This window comes from Leucopleurus acutus (genome assembly GCF_964270905.1).
Source record: "Leucopleurus acutus genome assembly, chromosome: 12".
NCBI classification, from domain to species: Eukaryota; Metazoa; Chordata; class Mammalia; order Artiodactyla; family Delphinidae; genus Leucopleurus; species Leucopleurus acutus.
The window spans coordinates 1,058,010-1,083,890 of NC_139154.1; the positions used below are offsets into that span (position 1 = coordinate 1,058,010).

Consider the following 25,881-nt stretch of genomic DNA (forward strand, 5'->3'; position numbering starts at 1 on the left):
TAGCAACATGTTATACTCAAAAATGAGGGGAAGGGTGGCGCACTGCTCTTTCCCCCCACAAAAAGGCTAGAGGTAAAGCCGTATCTCCCTGAACTGAGAGGAGATATTGGAGTTGACCATTCTGACCTCCCTATTTAAGAAAACGAGCTGCTGCTGTCTTTTCCTGGCAGTCAATCAGGTGCGCCTCTTCGTGGCGTGCTTGGTTTGGTGCTGGGCCTGGGAGCAAAATTCCCCATGCCTGGCCACAGATCCAGACAGCCGGCGTAAAAGGAGGGCAATAACTTCTGCTTGACAGTTCTACACCCACAGTGCACAATGGATGAGTGCCGTGGGCCTGCTGACGTCAAGGATTCCTTGGTAAGCTCCTGAGGTAATGGCAGCCTCAGACCCCTGCCATTAGGGGCCAGTTGTGGTCTGCAGAGGAGGGTGGTGGCACCTTAGATGATCTGGTTGCTGGTCTGGCCAGGGTAGCGTTCGAACCTCCTGTTGGCCTCTTCACTGAAGGCATCACCTGCAAGGTGAACATGTGGTTTGGGCAGGAAGATTGACCCGTTGTGGGGAAGGGTGGGTAGAAGTGGGGAAACTGGAAAATACGGAAGTGGGTGGGAAGACATAGAAACAACCTAGGGAGAAGAGAATGAAGGCCTTTCCCTCCCATCCCCCAGTCTTTCTGGCTTCTCTTCCCACCAAATACCAATGTGGCAGTTGTGCACCCAGATGCGATGTCCATCATATTTGCAGTTACATTTCATTGCATTGTTGGTGAAGTCACTTTCTGCTACTTCAAAATTGGGGTTGATGACCACCTGTGAGTGGGAAAATGCCAGCTTAACCAGCTGCAGTCCTCAAATCCAAATGTGTCTTTAATAAACACTCCTCCCACTCAATAGCTGGAAATCTTAGATCCCAGGCACCTGCAGAATGTAGTTTCCTGGCTTCACATCTGTGATGTCAATCCATTGACAGTCGATGTCATGCCGGTAGAGATCCCAGCAACCCACAGTAATGCCCTGCTCTCCAAAGTTGGCACACTCATACCTCTTGGAGACATCTGAAGAGATAAGCATATGTCAGTGTGAGGCAAGGCTGTGGGGATGAGGAAACTGTAGTCTACTCTAGGCCCCAACTCACCCTCCTGACACTCGGTGTCTTCTAGACAGAAACTAGCTTTGTGGCCCTCAGCCACCTTGGTGCCGTTGGGGGTCAGGATATCATAGTGAGTGAAGATGTCCATACTGTGATAATGCCTGTGGGGACAAGGGAACCCCTGTTTCCTTCCCTGCCCACAGCAGGCTTGCCCCGTCCCCAGTGGCCTTGCCCTTCTACTTGACCCTCTCACCCATGACACTCATGCCACACCCAGGAGTGGCGCCCAGCCTTGGGCCTGAAGTCAGCGCGTCCCAGGTTGTGGATCTGGGAGGAGAATCGGAGCAGACGCCGGTGGCCGTAAGGCCAGTTGGCTGAGCGGGCCGAGCTAGCCAGGCAGTTCTCTTCAGCAGCACAGTACAACATGTGCAGGGGCCTGTCCTCGATGTACGCGGTCTCCTGCACCAGTGCTGAGTGCAGCAGCAGATCTGACGCGGCTGCACCAAGGAAGGAAGGAGAGGGTTAGAACTCACTGCTGAGGGGCAGGGACAGATGGGAGTGCGTCCATTCTCACCCCCACCCCCTGCCCCGCATCCCCTTCCCCCCACCCCCAGAAAGTTGGGTGAGACTGGTTTTCTGCAGGGAAGGCGGACCCCTCCGGATTGCAGCTCTCTCTCTCCCTGCAAAGGGGTAGGCCACAGCCTCCCTTCCCTGGCTTGAGTCACCCGACCCTTCACTCACTCTCAGAACAAATGACTCCAGCAGTGAAATGGCTTCCTGTCCTCTTGCAGGCGACGTGGGTGCCATGATGAGCACATTGGTCCAGGGACAGCTCAGTCCCTGTGCAGTGCACTCCACTCATCACCACCTCTGTTATATTCCCTGAGTCCCAGTACCAGGTCTCCTGGGGACATACAGAGGTGTTTTTGTGAGGCCACCATCCAGCCTCCCAGGCCAAGGGACTCATTTTGACAGTCCTCTGCCCCAAACACAGCCTTTGGAGGCAATAGCCTTGGTTCCTCTCTCCTTCCCACTCACCTGCAGGCCATGGTTGGCATAGCCCAGTCCGAGTTGCCTGCAGGCAACCATGGCCTCCAGTGTCCCCCAGTCATCCCCACAGATGAGGCCCCAGCGAAGGGACCCAGGTCCTCCTGTTTGCACCTCGACTCGCCCTTCATGTCGGCTGCGGCCCCCGCTGAGTCGGATCTGTAGTGACACAATGGAAGTACTGGGGAAGCTTTTGGGGGTGGAGTAGTGGGAGTCTGTAGCAGGCCTATGGCTGAATGGTGATTCAGAGGCACTTAAAGGGCTAGCAAGTGGTGGCATCAGGTGGGAGCTGCAGGATGGCAGGGGCATGGGGCAGTGGGCATCAGACTGCAGATCATGACCAGAACTGGATAGGATGTGAGACACCTGAATCAAGGTGGAAAGAATGACTGACCTTGGTCTCTACCCCAGTGTAGGGCAGGTTGCATCGGACTCCAGCATCTTGGCTATGGGAACAGTCCTCAGCTGTGATGTTCCTGTGGGGGCACTTCCAGAGGGAGGGTTCCTGGCCAGAGCATCGAACTTCACTCAAATGGATGGCACCCATGCCTAAGGTCAGAGGTCAAAGATCAGGAGGTTCTAACTTCCTTATCTGTCCAGGGGTCTCCTTCCTAAGGAATGTACCCTCCCCCAGGAGTGTGTACCTCCTCCTTCCCTCTCCCTCCCACCTGCACCCCCCTCACCCTGCCCCATGCGGGCACCGCTCAGAGCCTCTCGAGCACTCCCGAAGCCCAGCTCCCGACACACCACACTGGCTGCCTGCAGGTCCCACTTGCGGTCACAGACTGTGCCCCACGTGCCAGCCTTCAGGACTTCTACCCGGCCCTCTCCTGGGTGGGCTCCACCCTTTAATCGCACTCGGGCCTGTAAAGGAGACAGAGGTGCCCAGCAGTGAATGGAAACATCAGCACAGAGAGGGCTGAGTAGACCTGGGAGATGAATGAGATTCTGGTGGGAGGGAGCATGGGAGGTAGGAGGTTCCTCTCTGTCCTCAAAGGTCAAGGCTGTGCTTAATCAGGGGCTGGCCAGGCTAGGGGGTTCTCCGCCTGGGGTGGGGAAGGTCATAGTCACTGTCTCACACACCTCCCCCTGAGGCTTCGACTGTTGCTTCTTCTGGCCACTGGACGCTGCGTAGAGAGGGCTTGGCACACAGCTCACCACCGCAGGGCCCCCCCCAGGGCACCTGGTGGTGTCATTGGCACGATAGAACTCCAAGGAGCAGAGAGAGAGGTGGGCCTCCGTGCCCACGCACGCCACCCCATGCAGACCAAAGGAGTGTTGCTGCCGCTGGGCCAGCAGCCTGGGGGGACAGGAGTGGGAGCAGTAGGGTAAAGCAGTGCTCCTGCCTCTTTGCCCACATCCCTCCTCCCACTCCGTGCCTCCACCCATGACCACTTTAGCCCTTCTTCTTCCCCTCTTCTCCGCAAAAACACAGAGACAAAGAGACAAAGGTAATGGCGAGTTTCTAGGCCGAAAGAGCCTAGATTACCTGGACGGGGGCTGGTCCTTGGGGACCTTCTGCAGCAGAAGAACCCTATGGGAAGGAAGGCTCTTCTTGACTTGCCTGACAGAAACCTTGTTCTGTACGGTTTCAGGGTGCTGGCCCTAATGGAGGCTGAGGCTGACGCTACTGTGCAAAGACAATAGGAAGCCAGGACTGCCCAGCTGGAAGAGATGGGTAGGAGGGAGTAGCTGACACAAACAGGAAGCCTGAATGGCCAGAGTGAGCAGATCCTTCTATTACGCTGTGACTGAAATAACTAAATGAGTCAGGATGCAAAGGAGTGAGTAAGTCTTGCGTCTACATGGCTTCTTAGAGGCCAGAGGGGTTTCCAGGCCAGAGGATGATGGGCAGTTATGGAAGAACAGACCAGATGGTGAACACAGGAAAGACTGGAGCTGGTATATACAGGAACGAAGATGTACAAATGCAAGACAGACAAAGAGGGGCCACGTGACCAGAGAAGGAGAGTGAATATGAACAACAGAAGGGTGAAGATATCCCCAGACCTGAGCTGAACTGTATGAGTCTTTAATGAGGTAGTCCATGCTTCTGCAGTTTAAATGTAACAGAAAGAATGTTCCATAGCCCCTCAAGTGGGAAAATGGGACTAAATTAGAGATGTTAAAACTTGGAAACACAGCGGAGAGATGCTAGAGAGAATGAGGAGACTTGCTTATTGACACCAACGGAATGAGATACTGCAGTGAGCCATGTGATGAGAGAAGTACTTTCTTCCCAGAACAGCTGGTTTGAACCCAGAGAGGAAAGGAACCAGATGAGGCCTGGTGTTGGTGGAGTGGGTCTGTGAGGCTGGTTTGGCAGTGAATTATTGCAGTAATGTGCTCCATTACTTGATGTCAGAGGAAGGAAGGAATATGACGATTTGAAGCCATTGGCTGGGAAGACACAGAGAGATGGACAAGTTATAAACAAATCAGACAAAGGAAGCCTGGAGACTTTACAGAATACCTTTGCGAGCTCAAGATAAGTGGATTCAAAGAGACCAGGTATTCTCCCAAAGTCCTGTCTGGCTGAAAATAAAAGTCAAAGACGCCATCAGAGGAAAAAGACATCTCTCTTCTAAACTCTCTCCTCCTTTTTTCCCCATAACTGACAAAATAAAAACACCAGTGTGCATTTTAATGTGGGGGGTCAGGGAAGGCCAGAGTATGGCCATGTTGGGCAAGATGACCCTAAGCTGGAAGGGCACTACAAGAACACCCCCAAATTCCAAGCCCCTTTGAAGGCATCAGAGGGAGGAGCTGGGGAATGAGGGGTACCAGGGGCCACTGGGTGATCTCGGAATGCTGTGAAGAGAGGAGGAAAGAATAGAAAGGGATGACTTCTCTATGCCTCAACTACTGCTGAAGAAGCTATCAGAGAGACTTTTCATGGACAAATTGCCTTTAGAAACCAAGTGAGACACAATCATCGGGATTGGAAGCTTTCCATTCCCTGGGCTTCTGAAGGAACCCAGGAGGAAAATGATGGGACTGGGAGCCTAATTGTGTGAACTGGGCCAGAGATCAGGACTTCCATGTGACTCCATCCCTGACAAAGTTTCCAGAGGGGATCCTCAGTCTCACTTCCAAGCTGGTAGCACTTATTTTTAACAATTAAATAAAGGTAGGATGGGAACACTGATCCCTTAGGCAAACTTAACTTCTTGGAGGAGAGGCAAGCATGGCATCTGAAGGACAAGAGTGCCAGAGTATCTACTAAAATCTGCTGGGGGAAGATAAATAAGCATGTGGAACAAGGGTAGTCAGTGGATGAACTTCTGAGATTTTCAGAAATCCTGTGACAAGCATAATTCCTCAGAGAACCACATAAGGGCCAGTCTTACTTTACATTTCGGTGACTCATCTGGAAGGTGGCTTTTAACAGTTGCTGCTGCTCTTCCACCTCTTGGTGGAGGCTTCTCTTGGACCCCTTCCTGACCACAGCCCGACGCCCCTGACTCGTCACTCGGCACTCCCTCTCCTCTCCACTTAGCCTGAACTTTATTTACCTCTTGATTGGCCCCCTGCCCACTCGGGGTTTGGGTTTGGCTTTAAGCTTGACGATTGGTCTGAAAAAAGGAGAAAGAAGTTATTGGAGGTAGTGGTCAGGTATGTTGCCAGGGAAAAGTAAAGGATTATTATTATTATTTTCTGTTTCTAGGAAGGACCCTTCATGCAGAGTATGGGGAGGGGCAAAGCCAAGGCAGTCAGATTTTCCACATATACTGCTGCATACCACTTAACTATTTTTGGAATACATGCTGCTCTCTGGGTTCAGCAACACTTATGAGAAAACTAGTTATGTCAATCCAGGTGGTGAGGGGAGAGGAGATAAGAGGAATGGTAAAGCGAGAAGAGAGAATGGGAATGCAGATGAATTAAGGGAGGTTAGGAGTTGGGGCAGGGGAGGAAGCATGCAGGTGGCTGAGGCTGGAGTCCAAGCTATTTGGGGGAAGTATAAAGATGCAGAGGCTTTTCCTAAGCCATTCCTGCATTATTTCCTCCTTGGGCTTCCTAAGATCAAAGCTTACCCATCCCCATGCCTGCCTCCCCTCCCCTCCCCCCTGGAATGGCCATTTTCCAGTCATATCCCTGATTCATCAGCTTGGGTTCTGGGATGGACATGGATAGGCTGCCTTCCATCCATCCACCTCCTGGGGTCACAGGGATGAGCAGGAGGTCCCGGGGCTCTTGCCCCATTACCTTCCAAGGGGCTTGGAGCGTCGGGCCGAGGCTTTGGCCACTCGCTTCCTCAACTTTCTGTGAGGATAAGACAACAGCAGAGTCAGGATCAGTCTAGAACTAAGTGGGAAAAGCTAGTGCAACTGGGACCAGGGGCAAGATTTCTTTTCCAATAGTTAGAGGGCTCCTGGTGGCAGGATCTTATAACATCAGATACCTCCAAAGTTCAACCCTTCACAGCTGTTTGGCCTCATAAGCACGTAACCAGACAGGTGAGCAGCAGTGAAGGACATGGACTCGGGCTGATAAAGACCCTATACCAGGACCCACAGAAATTAGGTTAAGGCAGACAGGGAATAAGGACTCTTGGGTTGATATTAGGGCTGATCTAAACCTGGGGGGAGGGCTAGGGGAACGGGTGTAAGTAGAAGGGTGTTAGGATTGTTAGGATTGCCAGACTGACTAGGCAAGGAGAGGGGACTGGCTTGGTCACACCTAGAGAGGCTATGTATTCTTTTCTCGGATGCTCTCTGGCTTCTGGCATGTCCAGGCCTGAGGCCAGTGAACCAGGACCACGGACCAAGGCTGGATAGTTAAGGGACATTATCTTGGTCTGACTGCGGAGCATAAGGCCAGGCTGCTTAGGATGACAGAACCCTTCCTGCTTTAGTTAAATCCCATATGCTTTAGTCATTGCTTTAGTCATTCACAAACTGAGCTCATTTCCCAAACTTACTTCCAGGGATTAAGTTCTAAAACCTTATTTCTTCTTAATTGGCCTAAATATTTGACCTATTTTATTCTTCAAGAAGTTGCCTTAAGTCTAATGCATGGAAACTAGGTCTGTTTCTCCACTCATTCTCCCTTTGATTTCAAAGACTTTCACTTTGCCCCCTTTGTCCTGCCCAACTATGTATAATGAATGCAGGTCTTGTCTGTCCTTACAAAATTTATGGAATTCCCTGTCATCCTCTTAGTTATCATCTCTTTGAACATGTTCCTGCTCTGCTGTTTCTCTTGAGGAGTCATCTTTGGATGTGGTATACTATGTGCAGATGTGCTAGGATTTTAATAAATAGATTTTAACAGGGCTGAATCTGCTTGGTACCTCCTGCCCTGGCTTCTTACTGAGGATGTACTTAGTTGGTCTTTTTGCCAAAACGTTCAATATGTCCAACATTCCTAGCAAAGAGTCTACAATAACTCTCGGGTCCCTTTCCTGAGAGACTACTAAGAAACTTTCCTGAGATGCTACTAAGAGTTTAGAATGTTTCATCATATATGTATAGTGTGAAACTTTTTCTCTAGATGTGTTTTTCTCAAACATGTCTGAAATGAAGTATACTTGGCACTTTCTTTCACCAGTAACCCAGAGAGATCATTCTGATCTCCAGCGCTGTATTCAGAAAAATGTTGTATTACCTAGAAATTTAGAAGTACTTCTTCTCTAAGTTATGTAAGGACTATATAAGGTCTTTATATTATATATTATATGGTATATATAATAATATACATTATAAGGCAAATACAGGTTACATTAAGGACCTGGTACTTGTTTAGGACCAGTACTGATATTTGTCTTCACTGATATTTCTTCATTCACAAATGTGCTTGTTTTCCCTATCATTTGTTCCTTCAACCATCAAACATAAAAAGCTACCTGCATCTGCACATCCTTTTCTCATTCCAACTGTCTTTCTTCTCTAAGGCCACTGCCCCCAAACGTTTCTGAATTCCTTCCCCTATGTTCCTTTCTCTCCTTCTCAATTGAGAAGTTGCACATAACCTCTCCTTCTCAATCGAATCCTTTTAAACATGTTCAGCTCTCTCTCTGTCTCTTACACACACACACACACACACACACACACACACACACACACACACACACACACCCTCCACCCCACATCTTTCTCCCTCTTCATAGAAAAACTTTTCAGTGGTTGTCGATACTCATCATCTTTCCTCCCACTCACTCCTTAACCCACCCCTTTCTGGTTTCCGCCCCCCCGCATCACTCTGTGATAATAAATCCAGAAGATGTTTTTTCTTCTTTTTTAGTCTTCATCCCATTGACTCTTGGTAGCATCTGGCACTGCTGTTCTCTCTTTCCCTCCTTGGCTGTCACAACACTACTGGCCTTGTTTCAGTCCTAATTCTGGTTGCTCTTTCTTGGTCTTCTTATCAGGCTCCTCCTCTATATAGTCATTTAAATTTTTAGAGCTCTAAGGCATTCTTCTCACTCCACATCCTCTCTTTATATGTTCTCGTTCACACCTAACCTTGTATATTCCACTGCCTTCTTGATGTTCCTACTTAGATATCTCAAAGTTATCTAAAATTTAATGTGGGTCTAAAAAATAAACATAACTCTTACAGCAAAATCTACGCCGGAAACCTAGGAGTCAACCTTGACTCTTCTCTCTTCAATCCGTAACGAAGTCCTGTCAATGTTCTGTCCTAAACAACTCTCTAATCCATTTGCTCTTGCCCTTCTCTAAACCATTCTCAGAAATGCAGTCAAAGTAATCTCCCAGAGCCACAAACCTGATCATGTCCTCTCACAGCCCTCCTCATTAAAAAACTTCAATGATTTTCCATTACTTTTATCATAAAGATCCAAATCCTTAACATAGCCTATAAGGTCTTCTATGATTTGGTGCCTAACTAACTCTCTCGTCACCTCTGTATTCTGAGCACCTTGCACAGTGCTTGGCAAATAGTAGGAGTTCAATAAATATCTATCAAGCTGAAATGAACTAGAAGAGTGACTTCTTAAACAGCACTTAAGCTCTTAGAACTTCAACTTCTTTGCCTGAAAAAGGGCAGTAAATGGTTCAATTATCTGTACATTATTTTCCTCTTCTAAGATTCTACAACTTTCACATGTTCTAGGGTAGAACTAACAAACCAAGTTTAAAAATGATAAATATATCACATTCTGATTTTCTTATTCTCTAAATCTTACTGACTTCCTCTAAAAGCTAGCAGATGCATCTTCTTTCTCTAAGGAAGGTAGAGTTGTTCATAACTATCTTGCCTAGGCTTTATAATTGTATTACCTACGAGGATTCTCCCTCTGTCCGACTTGACCTGTGACGGCGTATCTATACCATATCCAAATCACAGAATCTCCCAGGACCCCTGTAATCTCTTTCCCCACTAAGAATGAACACTGTACTAAGTATATTTCCTTCTCCAGCCTTCATATCCCAGACTCAGTAAGAGATCCCAATAGGTACACAAATATTCCTGATTTCCGAAACTTACTTGAGGCTGTATATACGTGGGGACAATTCCTGGGCCTCAAAATGCCCCGGGACGGCCCACGTCTAAAGTTAGTTCATATTAACTTGAAGCCCAGAGATGCCTGATGGATACCATCCTTCTCTTGAGCAGCTTCAGTATCATTTTAGTTCTTTCTTCTCTTATTTTCTATATTCTATCAGTCATCCTACATCTATTCATTCCCCTCTCTCCTCGTTGTCATCCTCCCCATCAGCTTCATGTTTATAACTCCTGACTAATCTTACTGCATCTAGAACTTCCTCTTCCAGTTCACTACTATCAAACTTTTAAAAACATTGGCCTTATTTTATCACTGTCCCATACAAGTACTTTTATTTTTTAATTTTCCATAAGATAAAGGTAAAACTCTCCAATCTGGCATTAAAAGTGTTCCATTTTCTAGCCTTACTCTATCCATTCGGATCTTTCTTCCACTATTTCTCAGTATAAATCTTCTACTCTTGTCAACTGTCTTTCAAAATATCCTATTCATTTTCATCTTTGTTGGGGTCAGCAATAACTTCATGTTGCTAAATCCAGTATTCATTTCTCAGTCCTCATGTTTTTAGACCCATCAGCGGCACTGACACACTTGATCACTCTTCCTTGAAGCACTTTACTTGGCTTCTAGGCCTCCACACTCACCTGCTTCTTTTTCTACCTCACCTCCGTTTGCATTTTTTTTTTTTTTTTTTTTTTGCGATACGTGGGCCTCTCACTGTTGCGGCCTCTCCCGATGCGGAGCGCAGGCTCCGGACGCGCAGGCTCAGCGGCCATGGCTCACGGGCCCAGCCGCTCCGCGGCATGTGGGATCTTCCCGGACAGGGGCACAAACCCGCGTCCCCTGCATCGGCAGGCCGACTCTCAACCACTGCGCCACTAGGGAAGCCCTGCATTTTATTGTTGTTGTTGTTTTTTGTTTGGCCACGCCGCACCACGCCATGCAGCACGCGGGATCTTAGCTTCCTGACCAGGGATCGAACCCGTACCCCCTGCATTGGGAGCACAGAGTCTTAACCACTGGACTGCCAGGGTAGTCCCCTCTTTGCACTTTGCCTTATCTTTGCCTTATCTCCCTGACGCTTGATTCTGCCACATCCCTTACAGTCTATTCTTAACAAAGCAGCCCAAATAATACATAAAAAGTGGAAGTCAGATGTCACACCTCTGCCCAAAACCTTATCTCACACAGAGTAAAAACCAAAGACTCTCAAATGGCCCTACATGATCTGGCTCCCCATTCTTTCCCTATCTCCTCCTGCATCACGTGTCCTATCATTTTCTCCCTTGTTCACTCAGCTCCAGCCCCAGGGGTCTCCTGGAGCATGACAAGAATCCCCCATCCCCCACATCGTGATACACACCACCACACTCCCCAGGATCTTCTCATTTATGATGCCTCTTCCTGGAGATGCTCATCTAGATTTTTGCATAGCTTGTGCCTTCGCCTCCTTTAAATATTTTCTCAAATGATGCCTCCTCTGACCTATTTAAAACTGCAATCCCAGTCCCGCTTCCTAACCCTTTCCCTGCTTTATTTTTATCTATTATGCCCTTTGCCATCCTTACATTTTGTAATGTTACTCGTTTTCTGGTATTTCCCTAGTCCATGAGATCAGGGATTTTTGTCTGTTTTGTTCATTATTGAATCCCTAGTATCTACAACAGTCCCTGGCACACAGTAGGCACTCAATAAATAAATGTTGAATGAATGACTCTCTACACTTTTGTTCATGCTACCCTCTTCACCTGAAATGCCTGCTATTTAAATCGTACTAATCTTTCAGAACCTGGTGTTTGGATTAGGAAAGGTAAAGAACAAACACAGGGAAAGAAATATAGCCCCAAGGTAGATAATAACAAAGGAGCACAGCACATAGATGTTTTAAACCATATGAGTCCCTATGCCAGATAAAGTATATTCCTTGGGGCTGAAAGATGTGTTTCAGAGCCAAGGCAAAGAAAATCTGAGCAAGTATGGAAAAGACTGGAGGTTGGATAATGTACTGATTTTTGAGAAGGAAGAGGATTCTTCAATCTACAGATAATATTCTAGAATAAGTTATTAAATAGAAAGTTTGTGAGCATTGAGGAAAAATATGGTGATCCTTAGAAATCTAAAAGGATTTCAGTAAAAATTAGCCCAGTCAAACCACCAAGATTTCCTTTCTTGGTAAGATTACTAAATTGGAAGGCTGCAGAATGGCTGTGAACATAAAATAGCTGGATTTTAGCAAACACTAATAACATCTCCCATGATTTCATTACAGATAAGATGGTATAATGTTGGCTACATCATTGTAGTGTTCAGTTTGTTCCCAATTGGCTGAAAAAACATTTTACAACTAATGATTAAAGGTTTGATGTAAATCTGGAGGATTCATAAGAAGAGTTAGACTTTGGTTTTAAAGAGTTCAACAATTTTAACAGTCACTTTGATGAAGTCAGGAAGCAGAGCTATCTTATCTATTGAACAGAGGAGGCAGGGAGGGATGACAAGTGGAAAATAATGTCAAGATTCAAGATAATCTCATGGGATCATCATGGCTTTTTAATGGTTTTTAAATGATGTATAAACTAATAGGGTAAACTCAACAGATTTAGGCTGCTCTATCAGTATCAAGGATGAGAGAAGACCCAATTTAGGTGATTACAGGGTCAATATGAGCAGTGGGATGCTGCCTCAACAGAAAGGCAATGCAAAATCTACACATGCTTTAATTAAAAGTGAGCATTTCTGCTGTACCCTGCCCTGATCAGACCACATCTGAAGTAGTGTGCCCAGTGGAAGGTCACCCAGATGTTAAGAAGTCTTCCTGCAAAACTGATCTAAGGAAGAGATGAAGAAAACAATCATTTAAATTACAGAGAAATTTCTAAATTTCTCAAAATGCCAAATTAGATGCTCCAGGGAAGCGAGACGCTGTTAAGCACAGAACCGGTCACCAGTGTGATCCGTTTCCTAGAGGCCGGCGCGTACACCAGGGCTCCAGAGCCGGTGAAGAGAGCCGGCTTCTGGGCCGAAGCATATTCTGGAAAACTTGCCTAGGAGTCCTGAGGGCTCGCGCGGTCACAGACGCCTAGTGGGCCGCCTGGACCCGGGGAGGCGCCAGGCCCCTCCCAGCGCCCTTCGGCCTTCAGGGATTGGCGCTCTGGCGGGGACCCACCGCCCCGGGGATGCTCCGGGCCTGTCACCTTCAGACTCCCGGCGTCCGGCCCCGCCCCAGTTCCGCCTCTGCAGGGCATGGCCGCGCCCCCACCCCCCCTAACTCGACCCGCGGGCTCCTGGGCCGCGCCAGCGCCGACACCGTAACCGCGACCGCCCGCGGGCCCGCGGGCCGCTGGGCATGGCCTCGCGAGACCCGGCGCTCGCCCCGGGTCGCGGAGACGCCTGGCGACCGATGGAGTCACGGGCACCGACGCCATAGCCGCCGCTCACCCCGCGCCGGCTTGGGCCGCTAGAGAGCTCGAGCCTTGCCGGTCCCGTGGCAGACTCGCCTCGGGGACCGCTTCATGGTCCCGCGATATTTCTCAACTCTCCAGTTTAGCAGAGGCCTCCACATTTCCCCACTCTTCCGGAGCCCAGGTTCCCCCAGTGCCGCAGCCCCCTCGGAGGTCTCTCAACACCATTCCCTAACAAGCGCCCTCGTCCCTTCACCTGTAGAAGGCCACGTTGACCCTCTTTTCGCTAGGGAAGCCCAGCATCCCGCAGACCACGTGGCTGTTATGGGCGCTCCATCCTTTATCACACACTTGCGACCAGCCGTCCGGAAGCCTGACTTCGACCAGTCCCTCAGTCACGGGCAGGGGCCGCCTGCCCCGCCCAACGGCTGGTCGAATTCGTACCTCCTCCACTTGCAGGTGATGCTCTACCTGGGGATGGGACCACAAGTAGAGGAAGGAATCCCAATGACACCTTTCGTATGTCCGGCCACCCTCAAGGAACCCTGATTGAGTGTGCTTGCTGTAAACCCAATGGCGAGACGGGGCTGAGAGGCAGGCCTGCTCTCTAGGAGGTGTGTGGGTGTGTTGACCCTCCTGCAGCCATGAGTGTGCAAGGACATGCTATGCTCTGAGAAATGACTAAGGGTCCAGAAGAAGCTGGGGAAGGAGCATCTAACTCTGCCTGGAGCCTGAGGGAGCACTTCACAGAGGAAGTGGTATTGAAGGAGGAGGAGAAAGTAAGAAGGGAGATGTCCCCGGAGAGGAGGAACATCTGAGGTGAAGGAGAGCACAGTGCCCTGAGGACCAGGGATGAAGTTGGAGAGGCTCATGCCAGGCTTAGTAACTTGAATGCTAATGCTAAAACCTGGACTATGCAGTGTCTCGGAGCCCTATCATTTTGTGCCCCAAGTCCCCCACCAACCCAAATTATCCCCTTGGGCATATGGGATCCTCTATCTTCTAGTATCTGCGCATATAACCACTCCACAGCCCCCTGTGTCTCGCCACCCTGGGTGGTGTGTGTGTGTGAGTGTGTGTGTGTGTTTATGAACTACAGACCTCAATGACATTGGAATCCGAGAAGCCGGGGAGGCGCTCGTCCTTGCAGATGACCCCGGCATCCTCATCGTGGGTACAGTCACTGTTCCCCCAGCCCCGGGAGGCACATTCAGTCACACTCCGCTCAGTCCCACTGCAGCTCAGGTTGTCCAGCCAGATGCGGCCTGTGGAGGGGCAGGAGATAAGGGGACAGAGGGGCTTGGAGAGGTAGTATGGGGATGTTGGTGAGAATGAGCATGGAAGCCTCATACCTGGTAAGGTAATGAGTGGGGAAGGGACAGGGGACCCTGGAAAGGAATACGAAAGGGAGCATAGGATTGATGGAGGGTTGATAGTGATCTGGGGATACCCAAGAATTTGGTAGGGTGAATAAAAAAAACCAAGAGTCAACACTGAAGTTCTGATCAGCCCTTACCCATTCAATGACAGCTACAATTAATCAAGTACCTACTGTATGTGAGGCAATCTGCCGAGGTATGTACATATGTGAGCATCCTTAGAACAGAGCTGCCAGAAGGTATTATCACCATTTCGTATAAAGAAATTGGAGTTCTGAGGAGTTAAGTAACTTGACTAAGACCACAGCCAATACATGGGGGCTTAGGGATTTGAGCCATTTGTGAGATTTGGAAATGTAAAATCCTTTCACCTCAGCCTTACATTCTCCCATGTGCCCCCCATGTGCATTGCCACGTTGCCCTGCGTTCTTCTCTCTGCCTGGACCAAACTGAAATGAATATCACCGACTTTCTCTCAGAATTGGGTGGCCCCTCAAAGGTTGGTCCCAGCTAATGTGCAGGGACCCCTCATGCATATCCTGACAGGACTTACCCAGCTTCTGCTGGGATACCTACCTCCTGCCCCAGCAGGCTGTTGGAACCATCACAAAGTCCTTGAGACTCTTTTATGACTCCCCCACTCCAGGTCTGATTCAGTCCTTGATGCCATCCAGAAAAATCCCTCAGCCAAACGACTGTACTCACATTTGAAGACAACCATCATGTAATTGTTATCCAAAGCTTTTTCCTTTCATACCAAATATCCCTGGTTTCTTCAGCTATTCCTTGAAAATTGGCTTCCAATCTTTCACATCTGGCCAGCTCTCCTCTGAATATACTTCCATTTTTAGGATCTTAGTTCCCTGACCAGGGATTGAACCTGCACCCTTGGCAGTGAAAGCGCAGAGTCCTAATCCTGGATCACCAGGGAATTCCCAGTACTTCCATTTTCTACTGTCTCTCTGGAAATGTGGCATCTAAAGTGACACTTCATTCCAGAAGTGATCTAGCCAGTGGAAACTGGGGGATTAGCTTCAGACTGCACCAGTTTCTGTCTATCAATCTCACTGTGAGCTCATACAGTGTAAGCACCCCCAGGTCTCAGAATTGTTCCTAATCCCCTACTACCCACATTCATACTTGTCCTAGAGTTTATACTTGTCTTTGGTAAATTCCAGCTTGTTGGTTTCAGCTCTGGTCTATAATCTGATTTTGTTGGCTGCAGTATCTGTGATTCCTTCTGGCTTTGGGACATCCAGACATCATTTACCTGCTTTCAGCTTCCCATGAAACCAGTTGTACTTTAATCATACAGGGCTCACCTGTGTCAGCGCTGTCTTTGCATGTGGCTTTGTAGACTCATACTTTTGCAGCAGAAAGGAACTTAAGAGTTCACCTAGTCATTTTGCACATGGGGCATCTGAGGCTCAGAGAAGGCACTGACCAGCCTAATTTCACACAGCTCTGAGAAGTGACTGCTGGTTGGTTTGTCCCCCATGGTTGTACTTGACACTGGCTTTTCTTGGTGTTCTGTGTCCCTATGGCTGTGCCATCCTGGTGTTCCCTCTCCCTACATTTAGGTTGCACTTTGGCAATACCTAGGCTGTGCCTGGAGCATTGCTCACCTGTTCCAGGGCCGTATTTGGCACTGTGGGTCCAGCCTGTGGCCTCTGTGAAGCCCAGCTCCCGGCATAGGACATGGGCAGCCTGCAGTGTGAAGTCGTCATCGCAGATGGTGCCCCATTCGCCAGCCCGCTGGATCTCCACGCGGCCCTCGAAGGGCTTCCTGGGGAAGCCGGCCAGCCGGAACCGTAGCCCCTGGCTCCCAGCCCTCTTCTCAGGGGCCGTGGATGGGGATGGAGATCCCAGGCACGAGCTGCACAGCAGGCACAGCAGCAGCCCCCACAGGCTCCACTGCCAGACACTGACAGGTCGCATGGCAAGGAAGGCCTGGGTGCCCCAGAGAGAGAATATGTGAGAGAAGCTGAAATTGAGCCAGGCCCAGGTCTGAGAGAGGTCATGAGAGGAAAAGACACTGGTTAAGACCAGAGACAGACAGTGCGAGAGAAAGAGAGGGACCCACGGACTAAGAGAGACAGTGAGAAAGGAACACATACTAAATAAGAGCAGAAACACAGAGTCAAAGAGGCACACAGACTGAGAGACCCAGATTGGGGGGCGGGGGAGGGAGAGAGAGAGGCTCTCCCTCCCTTTTGTGAAGAATAAAACTCTCACTATTAGTTGTTATGTCTCACAATGTCCTTTCCCTAGTTCTGCTATCATCACCTCCATACCCCGACTCGTGGGTCAAGGAGACCCAGTGATCAAAAGACAGAGATTAGAGACCAAGATCAGAGAATGGTCCAGGTAAAGAGGAAGAGACTGAGCAAGAGACACGGAGAGGGAGACCCAGACAGAGAGAATGTGAGAGGAAGGGAAACTGTGGGAATGAAAGGGGACCAAACAGAGACAGTAGAGAGAGACACAATGTTGAAGATGGATAGAGAGGGATCAGGAGAGAGCCTGGCACACAGAATTGGGGGGCAACTGAGAAAGGCAGGCAATAGGTGAGGAGGAGGGGAACTGACAAGAGCCAAGGAGCAGAGGCAGAAGGGACCCAGATGATCCTATTCAGCCAGTCAGACAGAGGACAGATAGCTACTGATTGTGGAGACAGGCAGGCAAGGAGGGGCTTAGGAGACCCTCGGATCTCAGGTCCCCTGAATGGGAGCCAAGCCGAGTCCTCTCTGGGCAGATTCCAGGCAGAGAAGGCAGAGAACCAGAATGCACTGGAGAACTCTTGCACATCCTACAAGCCCTGCAGGGTCAAGGGGCCCAGGAGGGCCAGGCCTCAAGGTGGGGGGGGGAATGGGGTGGGGTTTTCCAAGCCTCCTGCCAACACCGCCATCTCTGTCACGGGCAAGCGGAGGCGAGAGCACCAATCGGCTTCTCTGCCAAGGCCTTCCCTCTGTCTGGGGCGGAGAACAGCCCCTCTACAGCGAGCTCCCCCCCCCCCACATGCTTCCCCCAACTCAAACAACCCAACAGGGCAGCTTTGTTTGGGAACATTTTGGCTTGGGGACCCAGGGAGAGGGCCTCACAGAGGAACCCCCAGCCTTAGGGCCCTCCCGGCTGCCCTATTTGGAACATCCTGCAGCCCCCGCCCCCCAATATCTGCTTCATTTCTCCACTCTTCTTGTGTTTCACTCTTCTTTGACAATAATAAAACCCTCAGTAGCTTGACTTCCCTTTGACTTTATCCCACATCACCCCTTTTCCCAGGTCCCTCCACCATCCTCCATCCACAACTCTCCTTCCTCCCACGGGCAGCGTGACTCCCCCTACCTGTGGCTGAGCGGGGGCCGTAGCGGCTGGGAGAAGAGTCCTGGTCCTGGAGTTCAGTCCTAGGACTTACAAAAAAAGTGCTCGTCCAGGGGAGACTTACCCCCCTTTCTCCCCCAGCCCTTTCGTTCCTCCCACGTCCCCTTGAGCCCTCCCACATTCCGCCTTCTCCCACGATCCCTCCCAGGCCAGTTCCCTCCTCTTCTCCTCCCCTCCTCTTTGGAGCAGGCCGCAGTCGCCGCTCCACCTCCCTCCCGCCCCCCTCCCCGCCTCCCAGCCTGCTTAATAAAACTTTCTTTTCTCGCGGGTTGGGTGCAGGGTAGCTGCGGCCAGAGAGCTGGACACAGAAGAGGCCACGGGGCCGCAGACCGTCCTGCGTCCCGTGCAGCGACTCGGCTCCGAGTTCCGGAAAGTCTTCAGTCCCTAGCCCTTCCCCCACGTCCCCTGCTCCGCGGATCTTAAAACAGCCCAACTCCAGCCGAGCAGGGGTCGGGTCGTGTCTGGGGAATTGAAGCCGCGAGGGCACGTATGGTCCCTCCAATGCCCCAGGGTGCCCGTCGGCATTTTCGAGATGATGTCACGGCCTTCACTCTGACGTCACGTTGAGCATCTGATGTAGTACGCAGCCCCCAAGCCTAGGCGCCGGAGTCCTCTGACCGAAACCACGAGGTTTCCTTCGGTGGAGCCACTTGTGCGCGACCCAGGGTTCGGGGGGGGGTGGGCCGGACGTGATGCACCAGCCAGCTTATCTGGGTACCCCCTCCCCTTCCTTCTGGCTTGTCTCCTTCCTCCCCTTTCGCGGTCCGGGGAGGTTGTGGGGGCGGGAACGCCTCCTGCGCGAGCCCCGCCCCGCCCTCCTCCCCGCCTCGCCCCGCCTCCGGCCCACAGGGCCAGGAAGGGCGGAAGGAACCGCCAGGGGCCATGGACGGGGCCATGGACGGGGCCGTGATGGAAGGGCCGCTGTTTTTGCAGAGCCAGCGTTTCGGTACCAAGGTAGTGTGGGTAGGGGTTGCCGAACCCCATCAGAGCTAGGGGTGGGCAGCTGAGCCTAGATGGAGGGAGGGGACCGGCAGCGGGTTGGAGCGCGGCGCCCGGAGCCGGAGAGCCTTATGAATTTCCGGCTAAATTGCTTTGCACACATTCGGAAGAAGCGTCTGCCTGCCTCCGGCTTCGCCTCTCTGGCACTGGGGGAGGCGGAGCGGCATCCTCCTTGGGAAACTTCGCCTGCCGTCGGGAAGCCTCAGACCTGAAATTGGCCCGCGCAGGTCCCTCCCTCCCTGTCGGGGCCCGGGCCGCCGGTGTTTGCCTGCTCTCCCTCCCCAGTGTCTCTCCGATCTTTCCCCAGAGGTGGAGGAAGACCTGGGCGGTGCTTTACCCGGCCAGCCCCCACGGTGTCGCGCGGCTCGAGTTCTTTGACCACAAGGGGTCGAGCTCTGGAGGGGGCCGAGGGAGCACGCGCCGCCTGGACTGCAAGGTGATCCGTCTGGCTGAGTGTGTGAGCGTGGCCCCCGTGGCCGTGGAGAGCCCCCCTGAGCCTGGCGCCGCAGCTTTCCGCCTGGACACCGCACAGCGTTCCCACCTGCTGGCGGCCGACGCGCCGTCCAGCGCCGCCTGGGTGCAAACGCTGTGCCGAAACGCCTTTCCGGTGAGGGGCTGGGGCGAGCTGCACTGGGCCCAAGAGTCCATGCGGGGTGGGAGCAGTTACAGCGGCAGAGGAACTGGGCTGACTCAGACCCTGGGAACCGCGGTGAGGGAATCACAGTCTCCTTCATACTCTTTCTCTTTACCCCAGAAAGGCAGCTGGGCCCTGGCGCCTGCCGAGAACCCACCCAAGCTTTCTGCCCTGGAGATGCTGGAGAATTCACTGTATAGCCCCGCCTGGGAAGGTAGATGCCTGAAAAGCCCCAGCAGGGATGGCATGGAAAGAAAGGGTGTCCTACAAGGGGAAGTAGAATGCTCCTGAGAGCTGGCTTTCACGTGTATGCTTGGACAACCTGCTCCCTCCCCCCACCCCAGTCCTGGCCAGGTGCCAGTCTAACTGTGTATTCCTTCCAGGATCCCAGTTCTGGGTAACCGTGCAAAGGACTGAAGCCGCTGAGCGTTGTGGCCTGCATGGCTCCTATATGCTGAGAGTGGAGGCTGAGAGGCTGACTCTCCTGGGTGTGGGGGCCCAGACTCAGATACAGGAGCCACTCCTTTCCTGGCCTTACACTCTGTTGCGTCGCTATGGCCGAGACAAGGTGCGGTGCAGGACTGGCTCCCTGGGTTGGGCAGCTGTGGGAGGGGTGGGGCAGGACCGGGCTTTCTTGCCTAGCCCATGACCCCACCTCCCTTCCCAGGTGGTCTCTTCTTTGTAGGTCCCCTAACTAGTTCCAGCCCGGTGACTCACCTCCTCTGATGGCTCCTGATTATGTGTTTCCCTCCACACCCTCTTCAGGTCATGTTCTCTTTTGAGGCTGGCCGCCGCTGCCCCTCTGGCCCTGGAACGTTCACTTTCCAGACGGCACAGGGAAATGACATCTTTCAGGCAGTTGAGACTGCTATCCACCGACAGAAGACCCAGGGAAAGGCCAGCCAGGGGCAGGATGTTCTCAGAGCTGATTCCCATGAAGCAGAAGTGGCAGAAGGGAAGTTGGCTCCCCCGCGGGGCCCCCAGGAGCTCGCAGGCAGCCCTCCAGCCCTGTATGCTGAACCCTTAGACTCCCTGCGCATTCTTCCACGCCCTTCCCAAGATTCCCTGTACTCAGACCCCCTGGACAGCACCCCTGCTCAGGCAGGGGAGGGGTTACAGTTAAAGAAACCTCTCTATTGGGACTTGTGTGAGCATCTGCAGCAGCAGCTGATAAAGGCCAAGTTGACAGACCCCAAAGAAGACCCCATCTATGATGAACCTGAGGGCCTGGCCCCAGCTGCTCTCCGGGGCCTTTATGATCTGCCTCAGGAGCCCAAGGATGCCTGGTGGTGCCAGGCTCGGGTGAAGGAGGAGGGCTATGAGCTCCCCTACAACCCTGCTACTGATGACTACGCCGTGCCACCCCCGCGGAGCACAAAGCCCTTCCCAGCTCCCAAGCCCCAGGGCCTGGCCTTCTCTGAATCCGGTGCTGCAGCTGGCAGTGGCAGCAAAGGCCATAGCTCAGACACTGCCCTGTACAGCCAGGTCCAGAAGAGTGGGGCCTCAGGTAGCTGGAACTGTGGGCTATCTGGAGCAGGGACTGACAGGACTGGGGCCAAGTCAGAGGGCTCCACATGAGAAGAAGGGCAAGGCTGGGGTTGCTGATAGGAGGACCATGGGGATGTGGTACTGGGGATCAAAGAAACCTGTTAGAACCAGCAGGAACCAGAGGGGTCTGTGTGTAGAGACCAGGGTACAAGGGGAGTCAAGGGAAGGATGATGTGTCCCAAGAAGTCATGGAAGTGGGACAGTTGGCAGGGGCTCAGGGGCTGGATCTGGGGGAGGCCAGCACCTCTAAGTCATCCCCACCAAAGGAAGGGATAGCTGCTGGAGCAGTACTAAAGAAAGGGGTGTTTGGTCAGAGTAGGTACAGTTTGAGGGGCCTGTATGGAGGCTATAGGGAGACACTGGGCTGTGTCTTGATCTTTACCCCGGCATTGTTCTTTGCCAGAGAGAGATATTTTTTTAAAGTTTTATCCTCATTAAAGTCAGTTTGGGTTTAAGAGGTCTATGTGTGTGAATAGTCACAGAGGGGACAGAGTGGCAGGCTGTGTTGGGTAGATGTGGAGGGAATCAGGAGAACCAGGAAGGTGTTGGGGGCCACTGAAGGAGGAAAGGGCCTCGGGCAGGGGGGTCAAGCAGTGTGGTCGTTCAGAGCCTGGGTGGTCCAGTCAGGCCCACCTGGGCCTGACCCTATCTCTGTGACCCTGTGTGTAACATCTGTAACGCTCAGTTTCCCCCACTGCCCCTGTGCAAAATGGGAAAGCTTAATTACACATACAACCTCACAGGGTTTTTATGAAAGGAGTTAAATTTCTCAAGTACTTAATACGATTTCAAGTGCAGAGTAAGCATTGTATAAATGGTAGTTATCCTGTGGATGGAGAAAGCTGATGGGCAGGTATGAGGAGAGGGGAATAGGAAGGGAATTGGTCTTTTTCACACCACTCTCTCCCCTGTTCTCAGCTCTAGGATGCCTTCCCTCCCCCTTGTCTCACACACCGACACACACACACACACACACACACAAAAGCACACTCGCGCCTGCGCACACTTTGCGTGTAGGTAACCAAGCATCAACCACTTATCTGTTTGGAGGCTGAAGGGAATTGCACTGTGGTGGGTGTAGTGGGAGGGGCATGGGCTTTGGAATGCGGTTTCGATTTCAATTTCAATCCTACTTGCTTTTCATGAGCTCTGAAAACCTCATCCTTGTCTCCTGAGGTTCAGTTTCCTGATGGTGACCTGACTTCACCCACCTACTTACACAGCTACAAGGAGAAAATCAGGCCTGGGAATGCTCCTAACAATGGTGGAGACTTACTGGTTATTTAATCTTCATTTGTGTTAACAGTATCAAATGATCCAAAAGAAAAATGAGTCCCTGCTTGGCGAAGGAAAAGGGTCGGTGCGTCTCTTCCCAGCCTGAAGAGTGGGGCAGTGGCAGCACTGAGGACTGCGGAGGGGAAGGCTGTGTTTCCCAGCCACCCGGAGCTCACAGAGGCTCAGGTGGATAGGAGGCAAGTCTGTCCACAGAAAGCCATTGTGTGAGCCTTGGCATGGATGTGCTTGCACAGGGCAGCTGGGCTGTGGTGCTGGTGACTTAGGGCCCTGAGGGATACTCCTCGTCTGCCTCCTCCTCCTCCTCCTCCATGGAAGGCTGGAAGAAGACATCCGAGGAAGCTTTGCTGGCTGCTGGCATCTTGGGGGCTCTGCCAGGGGCTGGAGTCATAGGCAAAGGGGGCACTGTGGCTCGAACTCGATTTGTTTGCAGTGGCCCAGCCTGCAAAGAAAGCAAGAAGAGCTTCCTGTGAAGACCAGACCGTTCCCGATCTGTCCAATTCCCTGCCGGGCCTTCTGTCCTAACTCCTTCATGTGTCCTGTGAGTGACAGCCTCGAGGCCCAGGGCAGTGGAGTCCCCTAGGCTCCAGCCTCCACAGTGCCTGTCTCCTGGCTAAGTGTCCTCCTCTGTTTGCTTGTCCACCAGCTAACTTATGGTCGGTTCTGTTCCCACCTCTAGACTGACTGTAGTTTGGAAACATCTTTCTCTTGTAACTTCAGGTAAGACAAAGCGGGGGTTTTCCTATAGGCTCTGCTATTGAGAAACAAGGAAAAGATTAATAAGGGCACAAAAGGAAGCCCAAATACTATAGAACATGGATTTCATAAAAATAAACACCCCCTGGGACTTCCCTGGTGGTCCAGTGGTAAAGAATCTGCCTTACAATGCAGGGGATGGGTTTGATCCCTGGTCAGGGAACTAAGATCCCACATGCCGCAGGGCAACTAAGCCCGCGTGCCACAATTACTGAGCTCGCACGCCTCAACCAGAGAGCCTGTGTGCTGCAAACTACAGAGCCCACGTTCTCTGGAGCCCATGCGCCACAACTAGAGAGAGAAAACCCACATGCCACAACTAGAGAGAAGCCCGTCCGCCACAATGAAAGATCCCACGTGCCTCAGTGAAGATCCCGCATGCCACAACTAAGACCCAACACAGCCAAAAATAAATAAATAATAAGATAAATCTTAAAAAGATAAATCCCCCCTTCAATTACTCTTCTCTCTCAACCCCTGTCACTAGAGCCCTGTCTCTAAGCTACTAACCTTGATCAGCCTCCCTTTACTCATCTGTAAAATAAGCATAACACTTACCTTGCGGGGATGCTGTGAGGATTAAATGAGAAAAATATATGTGAGAACACATGTCACAGAACCTGGCAAATGACTGCTGCTCAGTAAATGCTAATTCCCCTTCCCTTAGGCATTTCTTTTCCCACCTTCCCTTAAGCCTTTTCTTTCAACAGAGGCTTGTGGTTGTAGTTCCAGTGCCGCCAGTTTGCTTAGTGGGACAATGGTCTGTTAAATGACTAATGATTTATCACAAACACTGCAATTAAGATACCTAAACATATGTAAATGCCCAAGCAAAAAAAAAAAAAAAAAAAAGCCCCCTTACCGGGTAGGGGTTGTAATTTTCTTTGTTTAGGGCAAAAGGCTGCTCTTTTTCTTCCTCCCCTATATGCCCTCTTTCTGCCAGAGGGGATCCAGGGAGGATACTCCCTTGGATGGGGGGGAGTTGGGCACAGGGGAAGAGGACTCTCTGGGATTCTGGGCATAAAGGGGCGGGAGGGAAGTACCTTTCTCAGAGCCCGGCTCTCCCACCTTGGGTGGAGCGGGCCCTGAGGCTTGGCAAAGGTGCTGCTCAGGTGTGAGTACAGGTGGCTCCAAACCTGCAAGGGGTTGTAGGTGGGTTCTAGCTCCAGGTCATCCAGCATGCTCTGAGGAAGAGAGAGGAGGAGCCTCACCTGGGGGTCTTGAGGTCACAGAACCCAAGATGTCAGGCAGAGACCTGAGTGTGAGAAGCTGGAGGAGGTATGATGACCCAGGGCTTCACTGAAGAATGTGAAATAGATGCGTGTCCTGCTGGGTGTTCTGCCCCAGGTCTGAGTGCTTGTGAGGTAAGTGTCAGGCAAGGGTACAAGAAGTAGCAGCAACTGAGTGGTTAGGGACACTGAACACTCTGGCCCTGAGAACAATGTCACAGGATTCTGAGAGGGGCCAGAGCGCTATGAAGGTTACAAGGGATCCAGTGTGCGAAGCTGTGAGGGAGGGTGTGTCCCGGCTGGGGTGCTCACAGTCTGCAAAGCAAGTACACTGAGTTCTTGGAGGCCTTTGAGGTGAGTATAACCAGAGAACATGCCAGCAGAGCATTCCTGAGCAGTCAGGTTTTCCGGCCACAACATCCTGTGCCAGGAACCACTGGCCCTGAAGTGAGACACTGAGTGAGCCATGGCCACTTGTGCCCACCTCTCTGCATCCCTGTGGCTGCCAAGCCAAGAGTACAATCCCAGGCTCTGTCCTCTCTGCACATAAGTCAGCAACCTAGCAGCAACGATGTGGTTCCAGTTCTCTGTACCCAGAGGACCCCCTCCCCCGCCTCAGCCTGGGGAGGCTGACAGAGGAAATCCAGAATCCAGATCCAAGAAGAGAGGAGGGGGAGGAGAAAATGGCCTTCAGAACTGTTCCCTCCTTCTCATCAGAGTCTTATTTTAAAGCTCTTCCTATTCTCGGTGCCTACATTGGCTGCCTTTCCCTCTTTTTCTCAGAAATAGATGCACACAAACACAGGTACACACACATGTATACACATATTGCAGAGAAAGACCCATGAGAATACACCGTCACACAGATGCTTGCTTACTTCCTTCTGTCTGGCCTCAGTTCCTTGCTTTCTTCTCTGCTACTCTTACCACACCCTTGGAACCACTTCTGCCTCTGCTCCCATCCTTTCCTTCAGGGGCTCACTCCTTTCCCTCATCCCTTTCTTCAACTCTCTTCTCTTTTCTCCCCTCTATCTATTCCATGAGATCTGGGCTCACTTGCCTCCACAGTCTTACGGCTGTCATCAGGCATGTCCTCAGGTAGCAGGGGGAAAGGGCTGGGCAGCATCAGTTCCCGAGTGGCCACTGCCTTCACCAGCAGAGTGGGAGAGCGAGATGGCAGGATCACGTAGAAGGTGCTGGCGGGCTCTCTCAGGCTGTGTCCTTGGCTCAGGGGCTCCCCTTTGGCCAATAGCACCCATTCTCTTTTCTGAAACAAAGACATACATAAACGCTGGTTTATCTTTAGTCTTTGGCGTGTTTGGAGGATTAGTCCCAATTGAGGCTTCCCCAAGTTCCTCTGGGGGTGTCAGGGATGGCTGAGCCATTTCACCCTGGCCCTGGGGAGAGAGGGACTTTCTGCCTGAATCACCAGTGCCCCAAGGTACTACTGTTTTTCCCTGATTAGGGACATACACAAAGGGTTATCAATGCAGAGACAAGTTCAGAGACGAAGTAGGTGTTCACCTTAGAGGGGGCTAATATATTACTCAATGATAAATGTGGAGTTTCAAGAACTGAAATCCTTAAAAACAGAGCCTTAAAACAGAGACTTCTGTGGGACACTGTGAAAATTCAGGTCTCATTTTGAGAGTGA

The 25,881-nt window shown here is 51.4% G+C and overlaps 3 protein-coding genes across 3 annotated transcripts in view; 1 reads left to right on the top strand and 2 right to left on the bottom strand.

The window, feature by feature from the left end:
• Positions 1-4: 4 nt before the first annotated feature.
• On the bottom strand, positions 5-17,814 carry LOXL3 (lysyl oxidase like 3). Its single transcript, XM_082851543.1, is given in 17 exon segments — positions 5-511; positions 695-806; positions 915-1,051; positions 1,132-1,247; positions 1,340-1,583; positions 1,828-1,990; positions 2,125-2,292; positions 2,528-2,682; positions 2,817-2,997; positions 3,217-3,433; positions 3,623-3,667; positions 5,649-5,708; positions 6,343-6,399; positions 13,265-13,473; positions 14,107-14,273; positions 16,013-16,337; positions 17,733-17,814. Coding segments are annotated over 16 exon segments (2,418 nt in total). The 5' UTR covers positions 16,326-16,337; positions 17,733-17,814; the 3' UTR covers positions 5-437.
• Positions 17,815-18,616: 802 nt separating this feature from the next.
• DOK1 (docking protein 1) lies at positions 18,617-21,348 on the top strand. Its single transcript, XM_082851660.1, has 5 exons — positions 18,617-18,722; positions 19,075-19,374; positions 19,522-19,615; positions 19,785-19,969; positions 20,167-21,348. The coding sequence occupies exons 1-5, from the start codon at positions 18,651-18,653 to the stop codon at positions 20,977-20,979; spliced, it is 1,464 nt and encodes a 487-aa protein (XP_082707786.1). The 5' UTR covers positions 18,617-18,650; the 3' UTR covers positions 20,980-21,348.
• Positions 21,349-22,504: 1,156 nt separating this feature from the next.
• M1AP (meiosis 1 associated protein) overlaps positions 22,505-25,881 on the bottom strand; it is a gene marked incomplete at both ends in the record, with an annotated part of 76,567 nt that continues 73,190 nt past the window's right edge. The window contains 4 exons of the mRNA XM_082852421.1: positions 22,505-22,684; positions 23,557-23,568; positions 24,042-24,182; positions 25,288-25,494. Of these exons, the coding sequence (XP_082708547.1) occupies positions 22,505-22,684; positions 23,557-23,568; positions 24,042-24,182; positions 25,288-25,494 (540 nt within the window). The remainder of the gene's footprint in view (positions 22,685-23,556; positions 23,569-24,041; positions 24,183-25,287; positions 25,495-25,881) is intronic.